At 44.3% G+C, this 21,208-nt stretch overlaps 2 protein-coding genes across 2 annotated transcripts; one reads left to right on the plus strand and one right to left on the minus strand.

The window, feature by feature from the left end:
• Positions 1–4,591: 4,591 nt before the first annotated feature.
• Positions 4,592–15,506, plus strand: terf1 (telomeric repeat binding factor (NIMA-interacting) 1). The gene is given in 11 exon segments (XM_072700090.1): positions 4,592–4,742; positions 5,847–5,942; positions 8,606–8,733; positions 8,923–9,009; positions 10,391–10,540; positions 13,402–13,493; positions 13,613–13,657; positions 13,783–13,821; positions 14,274–14,545; positions 14,547–14,641; positions 14,796–15,506. Coding segments are annotated over 11 exon segments (1,323 nt in total). The 3' UTR covers positions 14,964–15,506.
• Positions 15,507–16,414: 908 nt separating this feature from the next.
• Positions 16,415–20,425, minus strand: LOC111834835 (somatomedin-B and thrombospondin type-1 domain-containing protein). Its single transcript, XM_023794585.2, is given in 6 exon segments — positions 16,415–16,473; positions 16,739–16,809; positions 16,811–16,946; positions 18,336–18,357; positions 18,359–18,595; positions 20,420–20,425. Coding segments are annotated over 6 exon segments (531 nt in total).
• Positions 20,426–21,208: the final 783 nt, after the last annotated feature.

Raw genomic sequence — 21,208 nt, forward strand, 5'->3', positions numbered from 1 at the left:
GGGGTGCGGGGGGGGTGGGGTGGCAGGCTTTTATAAATCACAAGGAATGAAATAGGTCATCTTTTCATTAGAATCACATTATCTGAGATTGCCACAAATGAAGAATTCTATGTTTTTTTGTGAATTAATTAATATTGAGAATGATTATATTTTTTCTAAACCAAAAGCATGACCACGATTTCCTCCCGTCTGGCAGTTGAAATTACGCGTGCCTTTTCATAAACGCTTATTTATGAGAAGGTGAAGTTGTCCAGCTTTGTTCATATAGTATTGTACAGAAAATTCTAATTTTTTATAGGGATAAATCAGGTCTTTAAGTAATAGCTACAAGTAATATTATTGAGTTCTCAGGTTTTGTATAACACACACGTGTTTTGTTAGCATACCGTAGTTTTATTTCTCATTTACAGATAACGGCGGCTAGTTATCATTCTGTTGCTGTTGTTGCTGTTGTTTCTGTACTACTGTAAGGGCGACTGGGAGGACAGAGGCTAAGTCCCTGGAGAATGTTCCGGAAACCCATGAGAAACCCTACAAGGCACATAAGGACAGGGGGCTGTGGTGGGGGTGGGCATCACACTGGTCAGTATCTACAGCGGGTAGACGTACGGCGCTGTCCTCACGTGAGACGGCAGCTGAGAGTCCGGAGCACAGAGCTTCCCGGCAGAGTGAGCGCCCCCTAAAGGCCAACCCTGAGATCTCTGTTTGCTTCCTTTCTATCTGTCATATGGCCGGCCTGCTAAGGGTCAGCTTCCCTTGTGTCCCCACATACGGCATTTCCACATCTCTCACTATCAAAATGATGATTTCATCCACTTTTACAGGAAATTGTGATTTGCTTTCTTTCATTGCCATTCTGCCCTCGATCTGTTCAGTTCAGAAATCCTCCTCATGACGTAGCTACATCAACAGGACGTCTGGTTTTTGAGTATCATCGTCGATTTTGTAACTGAACTAACAGGACTGAAGAGTAACATAGAGTCGTGTCATATCATCCAGAGTCTATGAAACCTTAAGCTACTATTGTCTTTTCTTTCGAGGGAAGGAGGGATGTGTGTCGATCATGTTTGAGTCATAGCGACTTTCCAAGCTGTCCACATATCTGCTGCATCAGACGGTCTCGTGTTCCCGCCACAAGCTCCTAGAAAGTTCTCTCAGCTGAAGACTGTTTCTGAACACATCAGCATCTTTGTTTGCATGTAGTAGTCTGTACAATTATGCGACCACACTCTGTTATGGTACATGTATGTTTCAACATCTCTGTAAAAATGGAACAGCATCGTCCCCCATTAAGTCTGTTAGAATATGCAGCATAATGAATAAATGTGTATATATCTCATGCCTGTGTTGCTGTGTCCTCCCTGGCTCCCTCACTCAGCACCCTCCTCGTCCCCTAGGGAACACTGTTTTCACAATACGGTTCAGTCGCTGAACTACCAAGCATAGGTTTGGGTTTGGTGGGCTCCTCCCCATTTACCCCACCTAAGTGCAAGCACACTGAGATACTACACACTTTGGCTGACATGAGACGCAAAATGCACAAGTGTATGTAAAGAGCTCAAGTGCCTGGGCATTTCCTGAAAACGATGGGACACACTTGATATCTGAAGAGGTGAACAAGAAACACGTTAGGACTGTGTTATTTGTGTTAGTTACGTTTGGGGATGCCCTTCACTGTAGCCTAGGCTACGTAAGCAGTCGTCACAACTTTGCGCACTTAAACTGAAACTTTTTAGAAGGCATGTTGCATTCTGATACACTGACAGATTTCCTCATGCTCAATGTAAACATTAGTCGTCACTGATGTGGTGCACTTACATGCGGTATTTGCTAACGTGTGGATAAAGTGCACATTAAGCAGGCTGCACTTGGATTATTTGGGGAATGGGACACCCTTAGATACTTGTGCTAAGCATGTGAACATGCCCGCCAAGTGTGCTAGTGTGTACTTGGTGGGGTAAATGGGATGATGCTGTTATCTCTGCTGGTTTCTGTCTACGATAACACTGCACAGCCTGGCTTCCTATCGAGCTCTGTCAGCTGTCACCCTCCTATGATCACAAGCCAATAAGTGTTCAGGACTGACCCACCTTCAACATGTCCGTCAGGGTATTTACACTCATAATGATCCTGTTCAAACAGTCACGGTCACATGTGACCCTCTGTAAATGACTGAATTAAAAACGTTCTTGTATGTCATACTTTTAAGGTTCATATATAAGTTTGCTGTGTCTCATGAGACAGTAAGTGCCAGAGAGATTAGTGCCGAGTTACCTGCCTCAGAGAGATTAGTGCCGAGTTACCTGCCTCAGAGAGATTAGTGCCGAGTTACCTGCCTCAGAGAGATTAGTGCCGAGTTACCTGCCTCAGAGAGATTAGTGCCGAGTTACCTGCCTCAGAGAGATAAGTGCCGAGTTACCTGCCTCAGAGAGATTAGTGCCGAGTTACCTGCCTCAGAGAGATTAGTGCCGAGTTACCTGCCTCAGAGAGATTAGTGCCGAGTTACCTGCCTCAGAGAGATTAGTGCCGAGTTACCTGCCTCAGAGAGATTAGTGCCGAGTTACCTGCCTCAGAGAGATTAGTGCCGAGTTACCTGCCTCAGAGAGATTAGTGCCGAGTTACCTGCCTCAGAGAGATTAGTGCCGAGTTACCTGCCTCAGAGAGATTAGTGCCGAGTTACCTGCCTCAGAGAGATTAGTGCCGAGTTACCTGCCTCAGAGAGATAAGTGCCGAGTTACCTGCCTCAGAGAGATTAGTGCCGAGTTACCTGCCTCAGAGAGATTAGTGCCGAATTACCTGCCTCAGAGAGATTAGTGCCGAGTTACCTGCCTCAGAGAGATTAGTGCCGAGTTACCTGCCTCAGAGAGATTAGTGCCGAGTTACCTGCCTCAGAGAGATTAGTGCCGAGTTACCTGCCTCAGAGAGATTAGTGCCGAGTTACCTGCCTCAGAGAGATTAGTGCCGAGTTACCTGCTTCAGGTTTTGGATTATTGTGACTATATAGCTTATCTGTGGTACAGCAACTGATACATCATCAACATCACTGATGCATTTTTCAAGCCAAACCATTGCCTCTCCTCTGTGGGACCATTGCTATATAACACACTTAAAAAAAGGAACCCCTTAATGAATTCCATAATTCTTGTGAAAGTAATTCCCTTCAGGCAAGCACAGCTTTTCTTTTTTTCCTTTCTGAAAACTGCATATAATTCATCCAACTATAAAACATCTAATTATTGTTCAGTAAAATAATGAAAAATATTTGGAATATTGATTTAGTTTATATAATAACACTCACAAATAATTACAAGGCGAACTGATGCAGTTTGTAGGAAAACAATAAAACCTTCCCTGTCTGCCGAATGCTGTCGTATTGATCCTCACGGTTTGACCGCAGCAGCTCTGTGGAGGAAAATGCCCTTTTTATTACCTGCATGGTGGAATGGGGGGTCAGCAGCTCCACCACAAAGCTTGGCCTGAACCACATGGAGCTCCACCGGAAGTCTGGACAGATGCTGAGATCTCTGCATCCTCCTGGACTTCAGGTAACACACCTCACCCAGGTCTACAGATCACATGTGGTCACCGTGGACAGGGTCACAGAGCAGTTGCCCCACTGGGCTTCTGTTCTTGGCACCCAAATGACACAAATCCAACCTTAGGAGCTGCCAGCAGAACCTTGTGGAATTCAATTCAATTCAATCTATTTTTATATAGCACCTTTCACTACAGAGTTGCCCCAACGCACTTAATGGAACGGAATGTGACAGACCAGCACATCAACAGGCCAAGAAAAGCAGGACAATTCCGGTAAGCAGAACTACAAGAATCATCCATCAAGTTCAACCATCTGCTCCATAAATATTAATGCCGAATACCTTCACCTCAATAACCATAGAGAATAATATGCAGAATATCAAAGTGAATGCATTTAATTTGTCCATTCCAAAAGGAAGTAGGATGACATTATGGGATAGCCACATTAAGCAGGTAACCTAAGTGGTTTCCCTAATTGTACACTGTCCGAACAGGTCATGGGCACTTTAAACCCCTAAAATGCCATTCTGAGTACTGCCAGTACTTTCTGATGTGTTCTTATGTTATTAGCTGTTGTACACTGTTCAGCTATTTATACACTGCCCATGTTTTTATTTTCATTTTGCAGTGTTTCTAAGGTATGCTTCAAATGCAACCAAAAGGCCTACAAAACTAATATATTCATTTAAAGATGCCTAAAACTGTCTGAATCCAATAATATAGATCTTTCTGCTTCAAGCAGCCCACAAGCTCCAAGCTGTGACTTGTATCGGGTTTAAAGAGTAGCATTTCCAAACCGACAGACCCTCTGTGCCGTCATGTCCAGGACCCAAGCTAGATCACAGGGCTCCATGCACATTGGGTATGTCCTGTACCGTCCCATGAAATTCACAGGAATCCATAAAGGCGCCCCCCCCCGCCTCCACGCCGGTAGGTGGCGCTGCGAGCCAGAGCGCACGGAATATCTGCGGCCTGTGTCTTTAAGCCGAGAAGGGGCGGTCTGTGTCTTTCGGCGGGCTGGTTTGTTTGTGTGTATTCCTAATTTCGTTTTCGCATGGAGGGAAATGGAAGTCCGGAGTTAGAAAAGCCGGCCGTGCTGGCAGTGGCGAACAGCATGATCGCCGACTTCGGTCTGGTGTTGCTGTGCCGTTACTTTAATATGGGCCAGCATGAGCGCTTCAGGGACTGTCTGCGCTGGCTGGAAGGTACCGGCGGGCCTTTGGGGTGTGTCCATGGGGCCGGGGACCGGGAGCCAGAACAAATCTGACGGCCGGGCGCAATATTTTCACGGAGGAGGGAAGGGAGTAGGTGGCGACGGTGCAAGTTTTCGACAGGCTAGTCATACATTTCCGAAAGTTAGCCTACAGTCTACCAAACTATAACTAGGTACAGAACTTCTTGTTGCTAATATAGCTTCCGTGGATTTAACAAGACCTAAACATAGACCGCCAAGACGCACTGTGACCCCGTCACTGACCGCGTGCCGAGGTGCACAGGGACGCATTTAAACACACATGTTTAGGAGTGTAAACGCTAATACGGTCAAGATGAGGACAGGTCAGTGACTATATCCGAACGAAAGTGTTTAGCTGGACACCTTGGAGACGCATGACAAGTAGTCTGTAGGGTTTGCAAACTACCCGCAACGTTTTTGATGTAGCTGATTTTACGGACAAAACGGAATAATATAGAATAATTGCCGTAAGATTTCATGCGTGAGAGTCTGGTAGCGGGAGTGTCACGCCGAGTCCGTGAGAGCCGGCGGCCCTGCGATGCGTCTCGGCTGCCTGCGTATGATCCCAAGACGCATTTTAAAACGAAGTGTAAACACGGCCTTCAGCACCTTCTGCGTCGTCAAACGACTTTTCATTGCGTTTCATATGGATTTCCATCTTCACGGAGGAAAGTTATTAGCTGCTATCAACGCTACTGTGTACTGTCCTTATATTGGCAAAAAAGCAAGTCCCGACAAGTGCTTTTTGAAAGCAGGGCATGATTGACACGCTCGTAAGGTGACGGACGGTGGGCTGGTTTGGATGTCCATCTGCGCCTTCTTGCAGGTCGCAGTGAGACTTAGAGAAGATTTGAGCCATTGGGTAGGCAGACGATCTTTAGCCATGCCCAATGGGACTGGGATAATAGGCTGTTTTTCTTTAGAATCATTTGGTGATTATTTTTGGGTGGAAGACCCAGTAGTGCCTATAATGCAATTAATTCAGGATAAATGCATTAAAATGGTTAGGGTTAAAACTCCTCTCTCGTCTTTGTCTTACTTCGGGCATGTTTGGGCGGACCTACACCTGCTTCAGCTTTCCAGAAGGCATCTGAGCAGCTTCAGAGGGACCACAAGAAGAAGCTGACTGTCTGCAGCTTTCTTGCGCGGGTTGTGGATGGGAAAGAGCAAGGTAACCCAGTCTCCTGAAGCTAGAGTTTGGGGTCAGTGATTGAGGGCATGGCCCTGTCATGGCTTCAGTAACTTTTGTGAAGATGCCATGTTCACCGGAAAGAGAAGAGCACAGAAATATTATGTGTTGCTTAATATTAATATTGGCATTGCATGTTGTGCACAGGCAATTCTCACATTGCATGGACCATTATCTGGGATGAGGGCGTTATCTAATTTTTCATACCATCCAGACATTATACCATGGTATGTGGTATTTTCAAACTTTAAGTACTTTTTTTTTCTTGGGTCCCATTGTTCAAAAGTAATCTGATAAGATTTATGCTATAGCATTGGACAAATCTTTTAAATGGGTTCAAAAGAAATAAATGATTCTGTAATTGGATTAAATCACCTAATCAGTCACAGTTTTGATCTGGATTTAACTTTTAGTATGTGTTGTTCAGAACGTTTTAGATGTACAGTGGTACCTTGGAACACAAACTTAATTCAGCTTTCCAGAAGGCAACTTAATTGAGTTGCGATTTGGTCGAGGTCCAAGTCGAATTTCCCCATAAGAAATAATGTAAATGGATTTAATCCTTTCCAGACCCTGAAATAACTGTCTATTTAAACTTATCTACCTAATTAATGATAAAAACCATTGACAATCAATATGAAACTAATACAGACATGTAAAAGCCCACATACCAAAGCGATAAACATGAAATAAGTCAAGTCTCGCTGAAATTTCCTTTTTAAGTTCTACAGTTACTCTCACTACTTTCCTCTTTGGTTTGCTGCTATCACTGCTCACTTTCTTAGGGGCCATGATTACTGTATCGTTAAATGTACTGTAGATAAAGCACAAAAGAATTCATACCCAACCCAGGAACACACGTGAAAAGGTACCGCGAGACTGAGAGCTTTTCATTGGCATCAGCATCCCAGTAGGTCCATTTGCCTTTATGTCAGCCATCAGAGACGCATCTCAGTCCGTACAAGTTTTAGCAGATCTGTTTTGCTTTGTCGTGTTCCAAGTTTTCAGTCAAGATGCGGTTAGGTTTTTCTTGTCCAACCCGTTTGAGGTCCGTATTGGTAGAGTTAAATGCATCTTGACCCATAAAAGTTTTAGCAGGAACGGTTGAGTTCCAAGATTTAGGTCAAGGCACAACTAAAAAAAAAAATAATAATAAAAATTCAAGTTCCAAGGTCCTGCTGTCTACTACGTTTGAACAGAATATTCAGGATTATCCTGATCCCAGCAGAAAGGTTGATTCAGGTTGGATTTCAGAAACAAAATGTAATAAAACTTTCAAATTGGTGAAATACAACATTTAGTATCATGTAATACATATACATTTATTTGTACTTTGCACTTAATTTGTTTTACTGTTACAGTGATGAAGTAGATGTTAAGCTTCCTATTAAACCTTATAGTAAAGTTAAAAAAAATAGGACTTTGTCCCCATAAAATAATTCCCCAAACTGCTGTCGATATCAAACAAAAAAAAAAATGCATTTTAACTGTCATTTATCGTATATTAATTAGTAACACAATCATCAGAGATGAACCAGTGAAAAGTAGTTTTTAACAATTACACCCAGAGCTTCAACAAGTTGGTATCTTCACAAATGCACTGTGGAAATTCTTTATTTTATTCACTATTGGATTTTTAGACTTTATGATTTAAAACGCTTGCTCAAAATACCCACGATGTATTTTTGAATAATATATATTTGTTTGTTTTATTTATTTGTTGTGGGTAAGATGAGGGTTCTGTTCCTAACAGAAATTGAACATAGACAGGGATGTTTGTATTGCTTTATTGTGCTGTGTACTGTCTCTTCAAAAAACATTTAAAGTGACCCTGTACTGGCTATTCTTCCTACTGTTCTTTTCATAGATAGTAGCCTTGATTGTGATATGTAGTCACGTTTAGAACACCGTACATCTGGATTTGGTAATCTCAAAGTCTATCTGGATCAGAGTGATCCAATCCAATGTTACTTTGAAAGCACAAAAGTAAGATGGATTACCTGATCCTGGATAGCAAAACACTGGATTTCCAAATGGGGATAATTTTGATTCACGTTACACTTTTGAACAGCAAGGCCTTGGCAGTAAAATTTGTGGGCGAGAAGGTCCTTATAAGATTCACTCATTGAAGGTCATCAATAAATTCCGCTAAAAACATTTTTACTCTTTCATAGGAAACAAAGAAATGGTTGATAAGACGTGAAAATATTTAGGTTTCCATAGAAACCATATTGAGCGAAAGCAAGTGATTTGTCAGCCCAGGTCAAGGCAACACCACCAACTAACTTGACGGACTCTCTTGGTAGATAAGTTCTGTTTGGCTGTATTTTATTTTGGGTACATTTTCATCTCATTTTTGCTTTATAAATGTTGCAGTATTTTCCAGTATTGTGTAGCCCTAGCAGTGGTGTCTGAAGCTCCTAAATGGAAGTCCTTTCCAAAGAAGCTTTGTGGGAGACCAAAGGTTCACATCTTCCTCATCTCGCTCTGAGTTAGAGGATTAATTGTCTGTTGACCCCAGTCTCCCGTGACTGCAGTCTTAACATTAACCTTTCGAAATATGCTAGATGCCTGCGTCTGTTCTGGGACTGTCCACACGCCCAACTGCTAACTATATTATATATATTTATTTTAACTCTTTCTAGATGTCCAATATGACAGTGATGAGCGAATAACCCCATTGATGTCAGCCATTCCCCTCTGGGAGTCCCTGCAGGACGTGGTGGTGGATAAAGCCCTCTTCAACAACATCAAGAATTTGCTTTTTATCCAGGTGGGGGGGTGGTGTGTGGCCAGTTTAATCATAAACTCCCCTGAGAGGTAGTTTTTCTTTTTTGAAGTGCACAACTGTTTCCTGGAATTCCATCCTTCTCTGCTGTCGCTGTTCGCGATGCATGTTTGGCTGGTCCTGCTGTGTCTCATGCGCTGCTTATAGCGCCCCCTTCTGGCATTCCCTCTTCAGGCCGTGGCCGTGCATGTGGAGAGAGGTGATTACGTCAAGGCACAGTGGGTCCTGGACTGGCTGAAGGAAGAGTTCATCTTTTCCCCAGTAAGTTTACCAAACCTGCTGTTGTGTGCCCTTCTCCTCTAGGGGGCGCCTTTCTGATGTGTTTTGAGATGGTCATGTGATGTATGCTGGCCAATCCCGAAGCAGGATGCAACCCCCCCCCCCCCCCCATCTGCAGCATTGGGCAGATGCTGTCCTGCACACTGCTATACTCCGCAGCACATGTGCTGTACTTTGAAAGTTACCGATACTCCCACATGATCCCTCAGAGGAGCCGGCCTGAGGTCTAACAGCCCACGTCCCGCCTTACATAACACATTAGTGAATCTTTCTGGCATGTCTGAGAGAATTACGCCAGCGGGGGGGCATCCCTGGGAGGTTGTTAGCTATTCACAGGATGTGCCAGATGTATTCAAGCAGTGGGCTTGTCTGGGAGATGCACTGAAACCTGCGTTTGAAGTGAGTCTGCTGGCTCTCAGTAACTGTGGTTTGTATATACTGTATATTATATAATATAGACTGTGATTGGCATGAGGCAGGAACCAACCGGCTGTTGCATGATGCACATTCAGTCTCACATATGGCCAGTTTAGGCAACTCCAGTTCACTTAAGTTTAATGTTTCTGGGCAGCGGAAGGAAACAGGAGGATCTGCAGAAAAAGCCACACGCACACAGTGGTGAACATACATGCACATGTAACTTACATCGCAAGGACCGTGATAGTCTGCTGGATTCAGTCCATCCAACTTGCACTGAAATATTTTTACTCAGTCTTAGGGAACAGAACTTGGCAAGCTTTGCAGTTTTAAGGATGGTTGCTTTTCAGCATTATCGTGTGTGTGTGTGTGTGTGTGTGTGTGAGAATCAGTCTAATATTTACCATTGCTGCTTCTGCATGCGATCTTTGCTATTGGACTCATTCATAGACTGTTCTCAAAAATAATTATGTTTAATATGTACCATATTATGTAAGATGACAGCTAAGGGATGGGGCTAACCTTTGTTTTAGCAGAGATTATTTTGACATACAGGAATTGTAGAAAGTGAATTAAGGGAAATGCTTTAAGTAAATGTGATGACAGACGGGCTAGGCTATGGCTAACCTCATTATTGGGTGAGTTCTTCAAACCTGAATGTCTTAAGAATTTGTACTGTGGTTGGTCTGTGGTGATAATTAAGGCCTGCTTTGTAATACTGACAGACTGCATTTTAATTCAGTGTTAATGTTAAGTGCTTCCACACCTATGATGCTTTTGCTCCACCTTCCCTCCACCGTATTTTCGAGTGATCGAAAAGGAAAATTTTAAATGACCCTTTTCAATAATCAAGTAATGAGGTTTAATCGAGTAATCATGACCGCTCTAGCTGCATGTGCATAGTGTGATCAAGTTTGTTGTGATGCTTGTGATTTTTATTTGGCAGAATCTGAAGATGAAGCTCTCCATGATTCTCAACAAGAAGGATGCGTACCATACGTTTCTGACGACCTTCAGCTTTGTCAGCTTGGTGGAGAATATAAAGGTGTTCTTGGACCAGTTCCTGGAGGATCATCCCTCTGACTGTATCTTTAAGGTGCGTCAGACCATCTCATGGCCAGCCTTGCAGGGGCCACGCTGATTGACTTAGGCTATGTGTGACTATAGGGATGTTGGTTCTTCTTGATGCCTGTTTAATGTCAGCTTGTATCTGGGGGTGGGGTGTCATTTGCAGGGTAGTTGAGCCCCTTTATGTATAAGACAAGCACACAAAGTCCTTGTGACCAACATGCCCCTCATCACAGGTGCCCTTATTCTTCTGCTCAAGTACCTGGTTGATGCATCCTTAAGCAAAAGTAGACATCAGCAGCCGTTAGGTAGTTAGGATCTCGCTGGAAAGCCAAGCCTGCTTTCTCCAGAAGCCCTGTCTCTGATATAGCGGCCCATTTAGTTAATACATGACATCTGCTGACTTCTTTAGAGATGTTGTCATCCTATTGGTTTTGGAAGGTTTGCTAAAAGGACGGCAAACACAAGGACAACGCATGTGTGCGTGTGTGTATATGAACTTGAGCATGTACTGCCCTTGTTGAAATTAATTTTCTCTGGGAAGCCACATAATGTATGATGGTGACCCTAAATCCACCCTCATTACCCTTTATTGTATTTTACTTCCTGGCTCGATGGAGCTGTGGATAATACCAGAAACTGCTCAAGCTCTTAATTCCTTTATACTTTTTCTTGGCTCAAATGGCCAATTATAAATATGGTAATCATTTGCGATTAATCAAAATCGCAATTATTGTCATGAATTTGACACCTATTAAAAATGTACTTATGTGCAAATATGCACATAGTAGATGTGTAATGAAACAATTTTTAGAGGTGAGTGGGCAACCATATAAATTTGACAAAGGGAGCGGAGCGCTCCCTGTACTGTGGGGCAATCTCACAGTGACCCTGCACTGGGTCTAGGGCTGGGGACCGAACTTCAGTACTTTTGTGGTACCGATCGAAATGCTCCAGTCCTCTCGGGAATCAAAAAAAAAATTCTTTCAGTGTCAAATTCCAATACCCAAACAGTAAATATCCGCATCTGTGAGCTAAGAAGCATGCAGCATACGGCTGTTAAGACGTAATGTCGCTGGTGATTGGCTGTTTAACATAATATGCCAGTGATTATTAGCGGGATAACAGGGGTTACAGCGTTTTTGTAGTTTGTGGGAAATGAAAGATCGATCTGCTGGCCAGATTTATTTGTGAATTATAAACATGTTATGGGTCATAAGTGATGTGAGGGCTCTCAAATCACATGCACTGACTGTGAGACACACACATGTCAACCAGTTCACGCACTCGCACACCACACCTTGTGTTTCTCACACTGAGAAATAAGGGTTAACACCCACCAATGTGTCCTGTTATATAGGATTAATGGGCGAGGCGCCGGCATATGGAGTGGAATTTTCCACCAAGTTCATGACTGTCCCAGTCGAGTTAAATAGCCGTCTACCAGCCAATCAGATAATAGCATTTGTTGCATGTGATCCTGCTGCATGAATGTGCACCAACACATGGAGTGTAAACACGGTGGAAGTGGCAGAGCAACATCCGATGAATGCAGTAGGCAGGGCTTTAAGGTGTCACACATTGACCTGAGAAACACGTTGCGTCTCTAACAGATGTAATCTTACTTCACACTTCTGATGAAACTTGAGATCCCTGGTGATATATAAATAAAAGGCGGCGTCCCTTTATGATCGCGATCGATCACCCCAATAACTAAACCAATAACTGACAAACTGACTTGTTCAAATAAAAGATGAGTGCTGTAATGTTTAATGTATTCTTGATGTTGTTGAAATTGATTTACAGACATAATCGTATTTTAAAAAGTATTGTCCAGGAACCGGTATTGAAATCAAGGTATCATTCTGGTACTGGTATGGAAAAATTCCGAACGATGCCCAGCCCTAGCTGTATGCATGTGCTTAAGCACATCAGCCTTGTTGTACATAAAGAGCTTTTAAAGGCTGAGACACAGTTAGATTTTTTCATGCAAACCAGCTCAGCGGGAAAACAGAAATGAAATACCCCCCCCACACACACACACACACACACACAGCCAGTGTGTGGCTCACTGGGTTCAGAGGCTGTGCCTCTGATCAGAAGGTTGTTAAATCCCAGGGTCAGCAGAGTAATATCAGTCAGTACGTTTACATGCACACTAAGACAATCGAATTATTGTGTTAGTCTGTCTAAAACTGTTTAAAGTTCATGTAAACATTTAATTTTAGTACGGACTAATGTGATTGGAAGTTGATTTACTCCTGCATGTACAGTATATGTTCAGTTGGACTCAAACTGCCCTAGATGCTGAGTTCCCATCCTTGCATGCATTTCCATCCTTGCTGTTTAAATCACTCCTGGACCTGTTAGTGAAAAATTTGTTAAAATTTTAATTTCATAAATACCCCAATATGTATTACAACAAAATCACATTGCAATATTTGATAAATTTCCAATACCGTACTGTCATAGTTTATTTTACAAAATACTATTTCTTGTTATGCTATCCTGAAAAACTAAGTTTGAGTTGCTCTGTTTGTTTGTCCTCCCTCCCTGTCATGTTTGCTCCTCCTGTGGGCTGCATGGAACTTGTCCAGGTTGGTTGCTTTCCCCTAGTTTGTGTGTGTGTGTGTGTGTGTGTGTGTGTGTGTGTGTGTGTTCCCAGTGCAAAGGGGAATTTACAGCATGTGCATTGCTGTCAAACTGCAGATTGTCCTTTATTGGTCTGTCTGCCTGGCAGCAGACAGGAGGCCCTGTACAAAAGGCAGCTGAAGTTAAGTCTTAAAGTACCTGAATCCATCTGTGGTGGGAGCTTCATATTGCATGTCTGGTGGATTTTTCCTCTATGGGAGTGGTTGCTTGATGGAAACCTCCTCCCTCCCCCTGCAGGCAGCGTCAAAGGAGACACAGTCACGTCTGGAAGCAGGGCAGATGAGCAGCGGGGATGAGGAATCCTCAGAGAACACGAAGGAGCCATCCAGGTAGTGGTGAAGCTGAAAGTCCGTGGTCTGCCTCGCGCCGTCTGCCTCGTGCCGTCTGCCTCGTGCCTTCAGACTGGTCTTCCGGCTGCTTTATCCTTGACTTGGCTGTTTTGTTCTAGGATGGACGAGGCAGAGATGAAACTCAAGGCATCAGATCTAAATCAGTGAGTTCAGTGGATTGAGTTTATTTTTCAAATGGTTGAAATTAATTAAAATCCACAAAATTGCATATAGTTGTCATGCTGACCTTTTAACCTGACCCCCACCCCCCACTTCCTCCCTCAAATAGAACTGTGGGGGCCTCAACGTCCTGCCACTTAAAAACAAGGTAAGAGCCTCATTTAATGCCTGCTGATGTAAGCAGGGATCTTGTGTTTCTGTCCCAGACTTATTGTATAGCCGTTAATTTGCTGCTGGATAATCTTCACCTGTTCTTGAAACACCTTCATCTGGCAGCCTGACATTTTGAAAATCATTTTGCCTTTTTGTTTTCTCAAGTCAGATTTCACCTTAGATGCTTCTGAATTAATTGCCATGGCTAACTGATGATCAGTCAGAGATGCTAGTCTTGGTGTCTTTCTCTGAAAGGGGTGTCACGGCCTCTGATAAATGTGGGCCTGGAATCATTCATCCTGAGCAGCTACCCATGTCTGCTTGTGGAGAGCTCCGCCATAAACCTTGTAAAATAGCGGCATGATGTTTTTTAATGTATGACCATCTGTGTCACTTAGACGAACATCAAGCAAACAATCTTCTGTAATGTCTTCTTTTTTTCCTTAGGGCAAAAAGAAGTTTATTTCCTAAACACAATATTTTGCCGTGGAGACCAGACAGCAGCAAGAAACCTCGAAGTAGCCATCACATGCACTTTAACATGAGGGGCAAGTGTTTGCACTTATTTTCTGCTTTTATTAATAAATGTTGGCATGGCTACCTATGTGCTGTGATGTCCTTGATACTTTGCCATCTTCCTTATGCCCGTTGGCCTGTTGCTGATCCTTTGAGGACAGCTCACAGGATCCACCATAACATTCCCTCTGCTGAGAAAGATGCATGACTGTATGTATCTCGTAGGGAGAGACCGTTCTACCTGCCAGCCTTCCCAGCTGCAGAAGTCGGCAAATCCATCAAGTAGAGCAACAAGAAAGGTTTGTGTCCCTTTGGATGAATTTCTTTCGCTGCTCGATAATTTCTTGGTGAATTTATCAACGCTGTGACCGTAGTGTGTGATGTGATGTGTGAGTGGGTCACGTGGTTGGACGTGGAGTCTAGGTGATCACATTTCTCTCTGACTGTATGCAGAAATGGACGTATGAAGAAGACCGGGACTTGAAGAGCGGCGTGTTCCGTTACGGCATGGGCAACTGGGCCAAGATCCTGCAGGAGTTCGACTTTGAGGACCGCACCAATGTCATGCTGAAGGATCGGTGGAGAACACTGCAGAAGCAGAAGGTGGTGGGAGGGAGGTGATGAGCTGGACAGGGGCCAGGGTGCTCACGCCAGCCCTGATCCCACACCGTCAGCATCCTGCGGCCCTGCAAGTCTGGGTGAATCTCTTAGGTCCCTGTTTTTGTGACCAAAAGACCCCATTGGTCACTTCAGGCTTCGCGTGAATGCAGACTTGGGTTCACCATCTCCCCCTTCAGAGAGATTACTTCCATGGCTCTGTCATGTACTACAGAAATTCCCTGCCACCGATGGTTTTCCAGAAAGTACCACCATCAGACTGAATTGAGGGAGCTGCATCGCAGCATAGGGAGCCTCTTACGGTGGAATTACAATTCATGGTCAGAAGTAGCTTTTCATGGGTTCCCCAGTTTGAAAAAATAAACATTTAATCTTTTTGAGTATTCGTTTTATTTCTTTTTAAGCACACAGAACATTTTGTATGTTTCTTTCAACATACTTTGCAAAGTGCAGCAACCGTAAGCATTTCTTGAAGCCACCAGAGGGTGCCAGAAATGTCTGAGCATTTTAATTTTGTTAGATACTTATTAAAAGCAAGTATTGGTCTTTTTGTTTTGGCCACTTTGTACCACACCCTCTCTAGATACACACCAAGCCTCTGTCTTTGACATATTCTGCATTGACGATATTCTGTTTTTGTCAACCCTCATAAGATTTATCAGAGCTTAAATAGAATATTTACTCATGCTAGCAAAATAAGTAAAAATCAGGTTACAAGCTAAATTTATATACATTTAATTGTCAGTTGGTTTGGGGCAATTAGTGTTTGGTCGTTTTGTTTGTGTATAACCATGGTATAGTCTTTGGAGAGGCTGGCCTGCATTGAGAGATTTTGACTGCAGATAAGGTATCGACGTGTGTACTCAATTTGGAAAATACTGGTTTATGGTTGTTAACATATTGGTTGTTATATATTTTTTCCCTTGCAAACAAGCTGACATTACCCTTGTGATTTGTGGATAGTCTTATCGTAAGACTTCAGATGTTGAAACAAGTGTTTTTGCATTGCCAGCAACTGTAAAATTCTTTAAAGATTTAATGATGCACCTCTAATGCCATCTGAGGATTTCTCTACATCACTGATTACCTGCTTTGTAAAGGAAACAAGTCTCGCAGGTACTGTATCCCGCGGGCATAGGACCGGCCCTCCACCGTGCAGTAGGGAAACAGCCTGGTTATGCCAAACTCCACGGAGTACCTGCCTGAATCAGGTGGGGCTGGGCCTGGGTGCGAGAGACTGCCTTCCCCAAAACCCTCAGGATTTCATGGACTGTGTCACCACAGTGATTGTCACGCCTAGCATCCGAGCTGCTGTTTCTGATGTTTCCCCAAACTCACACGGTGGTCAGCGATGAGTTACCATTATCCCCCCAGGCTGGGCACAGAGAGGACAGTGTACCGGGTCATGCTGTAACATCACACAGTGACACGTACCCTTGGCCTGCCGGATCTCCTTATATGTCCTTTTGGCTCCGCCCCCTGCCATACTTAGCCGAAGTGTTGAAGGCAGGACCTGAGGGGGCATGATGGTGAAATATGCAAATCTGGATTCCCCCCCCCCCCCCACACACACACACACACACACACACACTCTGGGATTCTGCATTGGAATATAATTAAAGCAAGCATCTCAGACTATGAATCGGGCTCAGCCTGTATTTCAAACATACAGCAGTCACTGGCTTTTATACTCTAAGATGATTTGCCTTAAGCCTTTCAGGAATTTAAAGTACGTGTTCTGCTTTTCCTTCCCCGCATCCCCTTCCGGATGCAGATACCTCTGTCCAGAGCACAGCTCTGCCCCTGGTGGTCGAGGTACTCCAGGCACCAGCGGGGGGGGGGGCAGGCTTTGCTGGCGCTGCTGGGCTCCTGCTGGGCTCCTGCTGGGCTCCTGCTGGACACGCCGCGGGCGTTCGCGGAAGGTCACCTGGCAGGGCTGGGAACAGCCGCTCCAGTAGCTCAAGGGGTCGACCACACACAGCTGGGCTGTGGTCACGCGTGAGACCGTAAGCGTGCTTGGTCACACAGGTGACGCCGTGACTGTTTGATCACACGTGTAACACCATGACCGTGTTTGATTACGTGTGTGACACACTGAGCGTGTTTGATCACATGTGTTGACACCATGACTGTGTTTGATTACGTGTGTGACACACTGAGTGTGTTTGATCACATGTGTTGACACCATGACCGTGTTTGATTACGTGTGTGACACACTGAGCGTGTTTGATCACATGTGTTGAAACCATGACCGTGTTTCATTACATGTGACACACTGAGCGTGTTTGATCACACGTGTAACACCGTGAGCATGTTTGATTACGTGTGTGACACACTGAGCGTGTTTGATTGCACGTGTGACACCTTGAGCATGCTTGCTTACTCGTGTGACACTGTGAGCATGTTTTAGGCCACATGTCACACATACACCCATCCTTTCTGTTTGTTTCGGGATGCCCAGGGCCAATGACATGGCCAATATCTGCAAGAACATTATTTTTCATGAATGAAACAATTATTTGTTTATGATATAGTTTGTGAGCAAAACTAGCTCTGGTGTCTCATAAACTCGTTTATCATCAGACTTGACCAAAGTTTCATTAAATATCTACAAAAATATGGAGCAAAAGCATTATCTAGCTGCTCCTAAATACTGGGCTATTCAATGCAAATACTGGATTCAAATATTTGGACAAAGTCACTAATATTACATACAATGTTTATTATCAGCTGCGAAATACCTTATGACAAGTTGTGTAAAATACTGATCGCAGTAAAATAAACTGCTGTGTGGACAGACGTTTACATGCTGTAGGTTCTGGGTGCCTGGCTGATGCGAACACGCTAACCCAAGTCCTCCTCACTGAACTGTCCCCCTGTTGGGACACAGGCCTTGCAGACCCATGGAATAAAGCGATAAAATGCCACTCATTCCGTAGCCCCTGTCCTTCCATGGGAACTGCAGGTCAAATGTAAACCACCCAGTATTTTATAAGAGCTACCTCTGACCCAAATGAAGTATAAATATCAGTTACAATGCAGAGTGTAGCACAAGGCAGTGTGATTAGTGACCTTTTACTGCATCCCTCAGCTGATCTCTTAAATTTAATTTAAAATATTTATGTATTCCTTAATATTCTATAATTCTGTACTTTTTAATTTAGTTTTCTTTATGTTTACTTTTCTATATTGTATTTGCATGCTGGTGTTGTATTTAAAAATCTCCCCCTGGATTCAATCAAGTTTAACTAACCTGGTCTAATCTTAACCTTGCTGTTAAACTGCACTAAGTCGACAGTGTAGGACAGAGTGTGCTGCACCCAGACAGGAGTGGTCCAAACCTGGGTAGTGTTTGGCCCGGAAGTCCCCCCATGCCTGGACACAAGCTGCGATAGTCGGAAACAGCAGTCCCTGGTCCTCCGACAGGCCTCGTCGCAGAAGCAGGTGTCGAACCTGCGGTCCATCCCCCACCCGGTGCTGTTTCAGGCCAGGTCGGTACTGGAGCAGCACATCCCTGAGCAGCCTGCCTGGGCTGCGTGGTACACTCCCAATAATACCCCTCTTGCTGGACCACTGACATTTGGACCCCCGTCCCAGCTGTGGGACCTGGAGGGGAGGGGGTCGCGGGACGAGAGCTGATGAAAGGGCAACTCGGCGACAGCTCGGACCGTTCCAGAGGAAGGTTCATTTTAGACGCACTCTGGGGGAATGGCTCCTCCTCTCTGCTCTTTGCTTTTCACGCCGATTCCCCCCTCCTGCCTCGCCCCAGTGTGGCACTCCTATCTGGCCTCTCAGGGGAGAGTCAGTGGGGCAGAGCTGCCCTGTGGAATGCACTGGAATGCAAATGTGCTGCACAATGAATGTACGGGAATGCAAATGTGCTGCACAATGAATGCACTGGAATGGAAATGTGCTGCCCAATGAAAGCACTGGAATGCGAATGCGCTGCCCTGCAAATGCACTGCCTGGTGAATACATTGGAATGTGAACATGTTGGCCCAGCTTGAGGTCACAGCCACGTGAGGAATTTCAGTGAAGTCTTCAAACACTGGAGCACCATTTGGCCTGTTAATCATGCAGGCACGGTTTTGGTGAGACCCTCCCATCCCACAAGAGGCAGATTTCGGTCCAAGCCGTGGAGTAGATGGGGTCTTCTGGGTTTAAATGACCAAACAGTTGGACCCCTGTATCTGCTGGTTTTGCTGCCTAACGATCAATCAAGGGTAACAGCCATCAGTTTCGCGAGGGGACATTTCTGGAATCGCACCTGACGTCTCCGGTCTGTATTAAAGCCAAAACGGCACATCCAGACTCAGCTGGGAAGGCCAGTGCTGTAGCTCTGCTGCGGCTGCATCATCCGCATGCTCTGTAGGTATACCGTTGATTTAGAGTCAGGGGTCCGTGACCCTACACGGGGGCTGCTAATTAATGAAGTCGTTAATGGATTTCTTCCAAGTCTTTGATTTAATCTTGGGAAATTTCTCACACTTGGAATTCCCGTTGCCTCAGCAGGATCTAGCCGAAAGTGTCCATTTTTATTACATCATTTTACTGTTCTCGTGTGAATTTGCAGACTGGAGTCAGGGGCCATGGTTCCCACGGTTACGTCAGGTGTAGCGGTGGATCTCAGGAGTTTTTTTTACATTTTTTAAATTTTTTCCTCAATCAAATCATTTTTCCATGGACACACGTGTCTTGCTATGAACACATTTGTCCTTAATTGGACAGGTTGATGATCCCATGTGGATCAGTCTGTTTTTTTTTTTTTTTTTTTTTTTTTTTTTTTAAATGTCATTCTTGACATACCCCAACAAAATATATCCTCTGCATTTAACCCATATGTGACATCATACCAGCCAGCCATTACTAGCACCTAAGGAGCAGTGCCTTGCTGGTCACGGATTCAAACCAGCAACCTTCCTCTCATAAGCACACTTTCCTAACCATTAGGCCACCACTGCTCATCCATCCATAGCTCATTATCATTCATGTTAATTGACACTAATTGCTTAATTGTATTGCATCCAGTTACAGCTGCATTAAGGCTTTGTTACATATGGTTGTGTTTGCATGTTGCGTGTGAGCTGGAGTTAAGAGGATTGGCTTTTGAACCACGATATAAATTGGGCTGTAAGTTCTGAAGACACCCCTGCTCTCCCACGCCTGCACCGTGTCGTGCAAAACTATTAAACCCCATCTGCTATGTGAGTCATGTTTTCTTCCATTTTTGCTACCTACTGACCAGAATGTCCAAATATTTACTAAATGCTTTAACCAAAAGCAAACAAATGGGCTGGGTTTCACCATCATAAGAAATAAAATGTGATGTTTTTCGGGACTGGAGAGTGATACTGAAGGCTTTTCTCCTTAGCTGGGAATGTGATGTGTACACGGCGGACTTGCGACGTGTCCTGTGGACTAGCTTAGCGTGGCAGCCAGGCTCTAACTCCACAGCTCACCCTCATTCTCCATGGACTCAAAGATACAGCAGTATTCCAGCCTGACGCCCCTTCGAGACAGTGATCCATGGCACCTGTGACAGTAGATACTGGACCTTTGATGACTTTTGATCAGGGAAGGTCAGGCTCGCAGGTAGCAAAGCAAAGGTGAAACTTCACGATGATGATGATGTCAAGATCAGCCAATGTGTCCGAACACCTTCAGGGTGTGTGAGCCACAGAAACATCATTATGTCATGAACTCTCAAGTAATTATCTCCAGTGGCATGGCATGGACAGGACAGCAGTCAGTCACAGGACACCAGGTACAGGACAGCAGTCAGTCACAGGACACCAGGTACAGGACAGCAGTCAGTCACAGGACACCAGGTACAGGACAGCAGTCAGTCACAGGGCTTCGTGGACGGGAGACCTGTCCATCACAGGACAATGTACAGGACAGATGTTGGCGGTGTGGTGGTACTTTTTGCATTTTTAAGTTTATTAAACATAATGATACACAGAATTTATACAAATCACTAATTTTTGCGTGTCACAATACACTACACATCGTTAATATTTTAGGCACACTGCTACTCTGCTTACCAAACTATGGGTGTAAGTAAACAGCCGTTAAGCACCGAAAAGCCAACGTCCAGACAAATGTTTCACCCGTCATGTAAAGCCCAGGTGATTTTGCATGTGCCATATAATCGCGATTACATCGTGATGTGATCACAACATCCCTACACTAGGTACAGGACAACAGTCTGTCTTATGTTCAGTGTCCTGGGTCTTGAGGTTGCCTTT

Source organism: Paramormyrops kingsleyae, chromosome 15, assembly GCF_048594095.1.
Source record: "Paramormyrops kingsleyae isolate MSU_618 chromosome 15, PKINGS_0.4, whole genome shotgun sequence".
NCBI classification, from domain to species: Eukaryota; Metazoa; Chordata; class Actinopteri; order Osteoglossiformes; family Mormyridae; genus Paramormyrops; species Paramormyrops kingsleyae.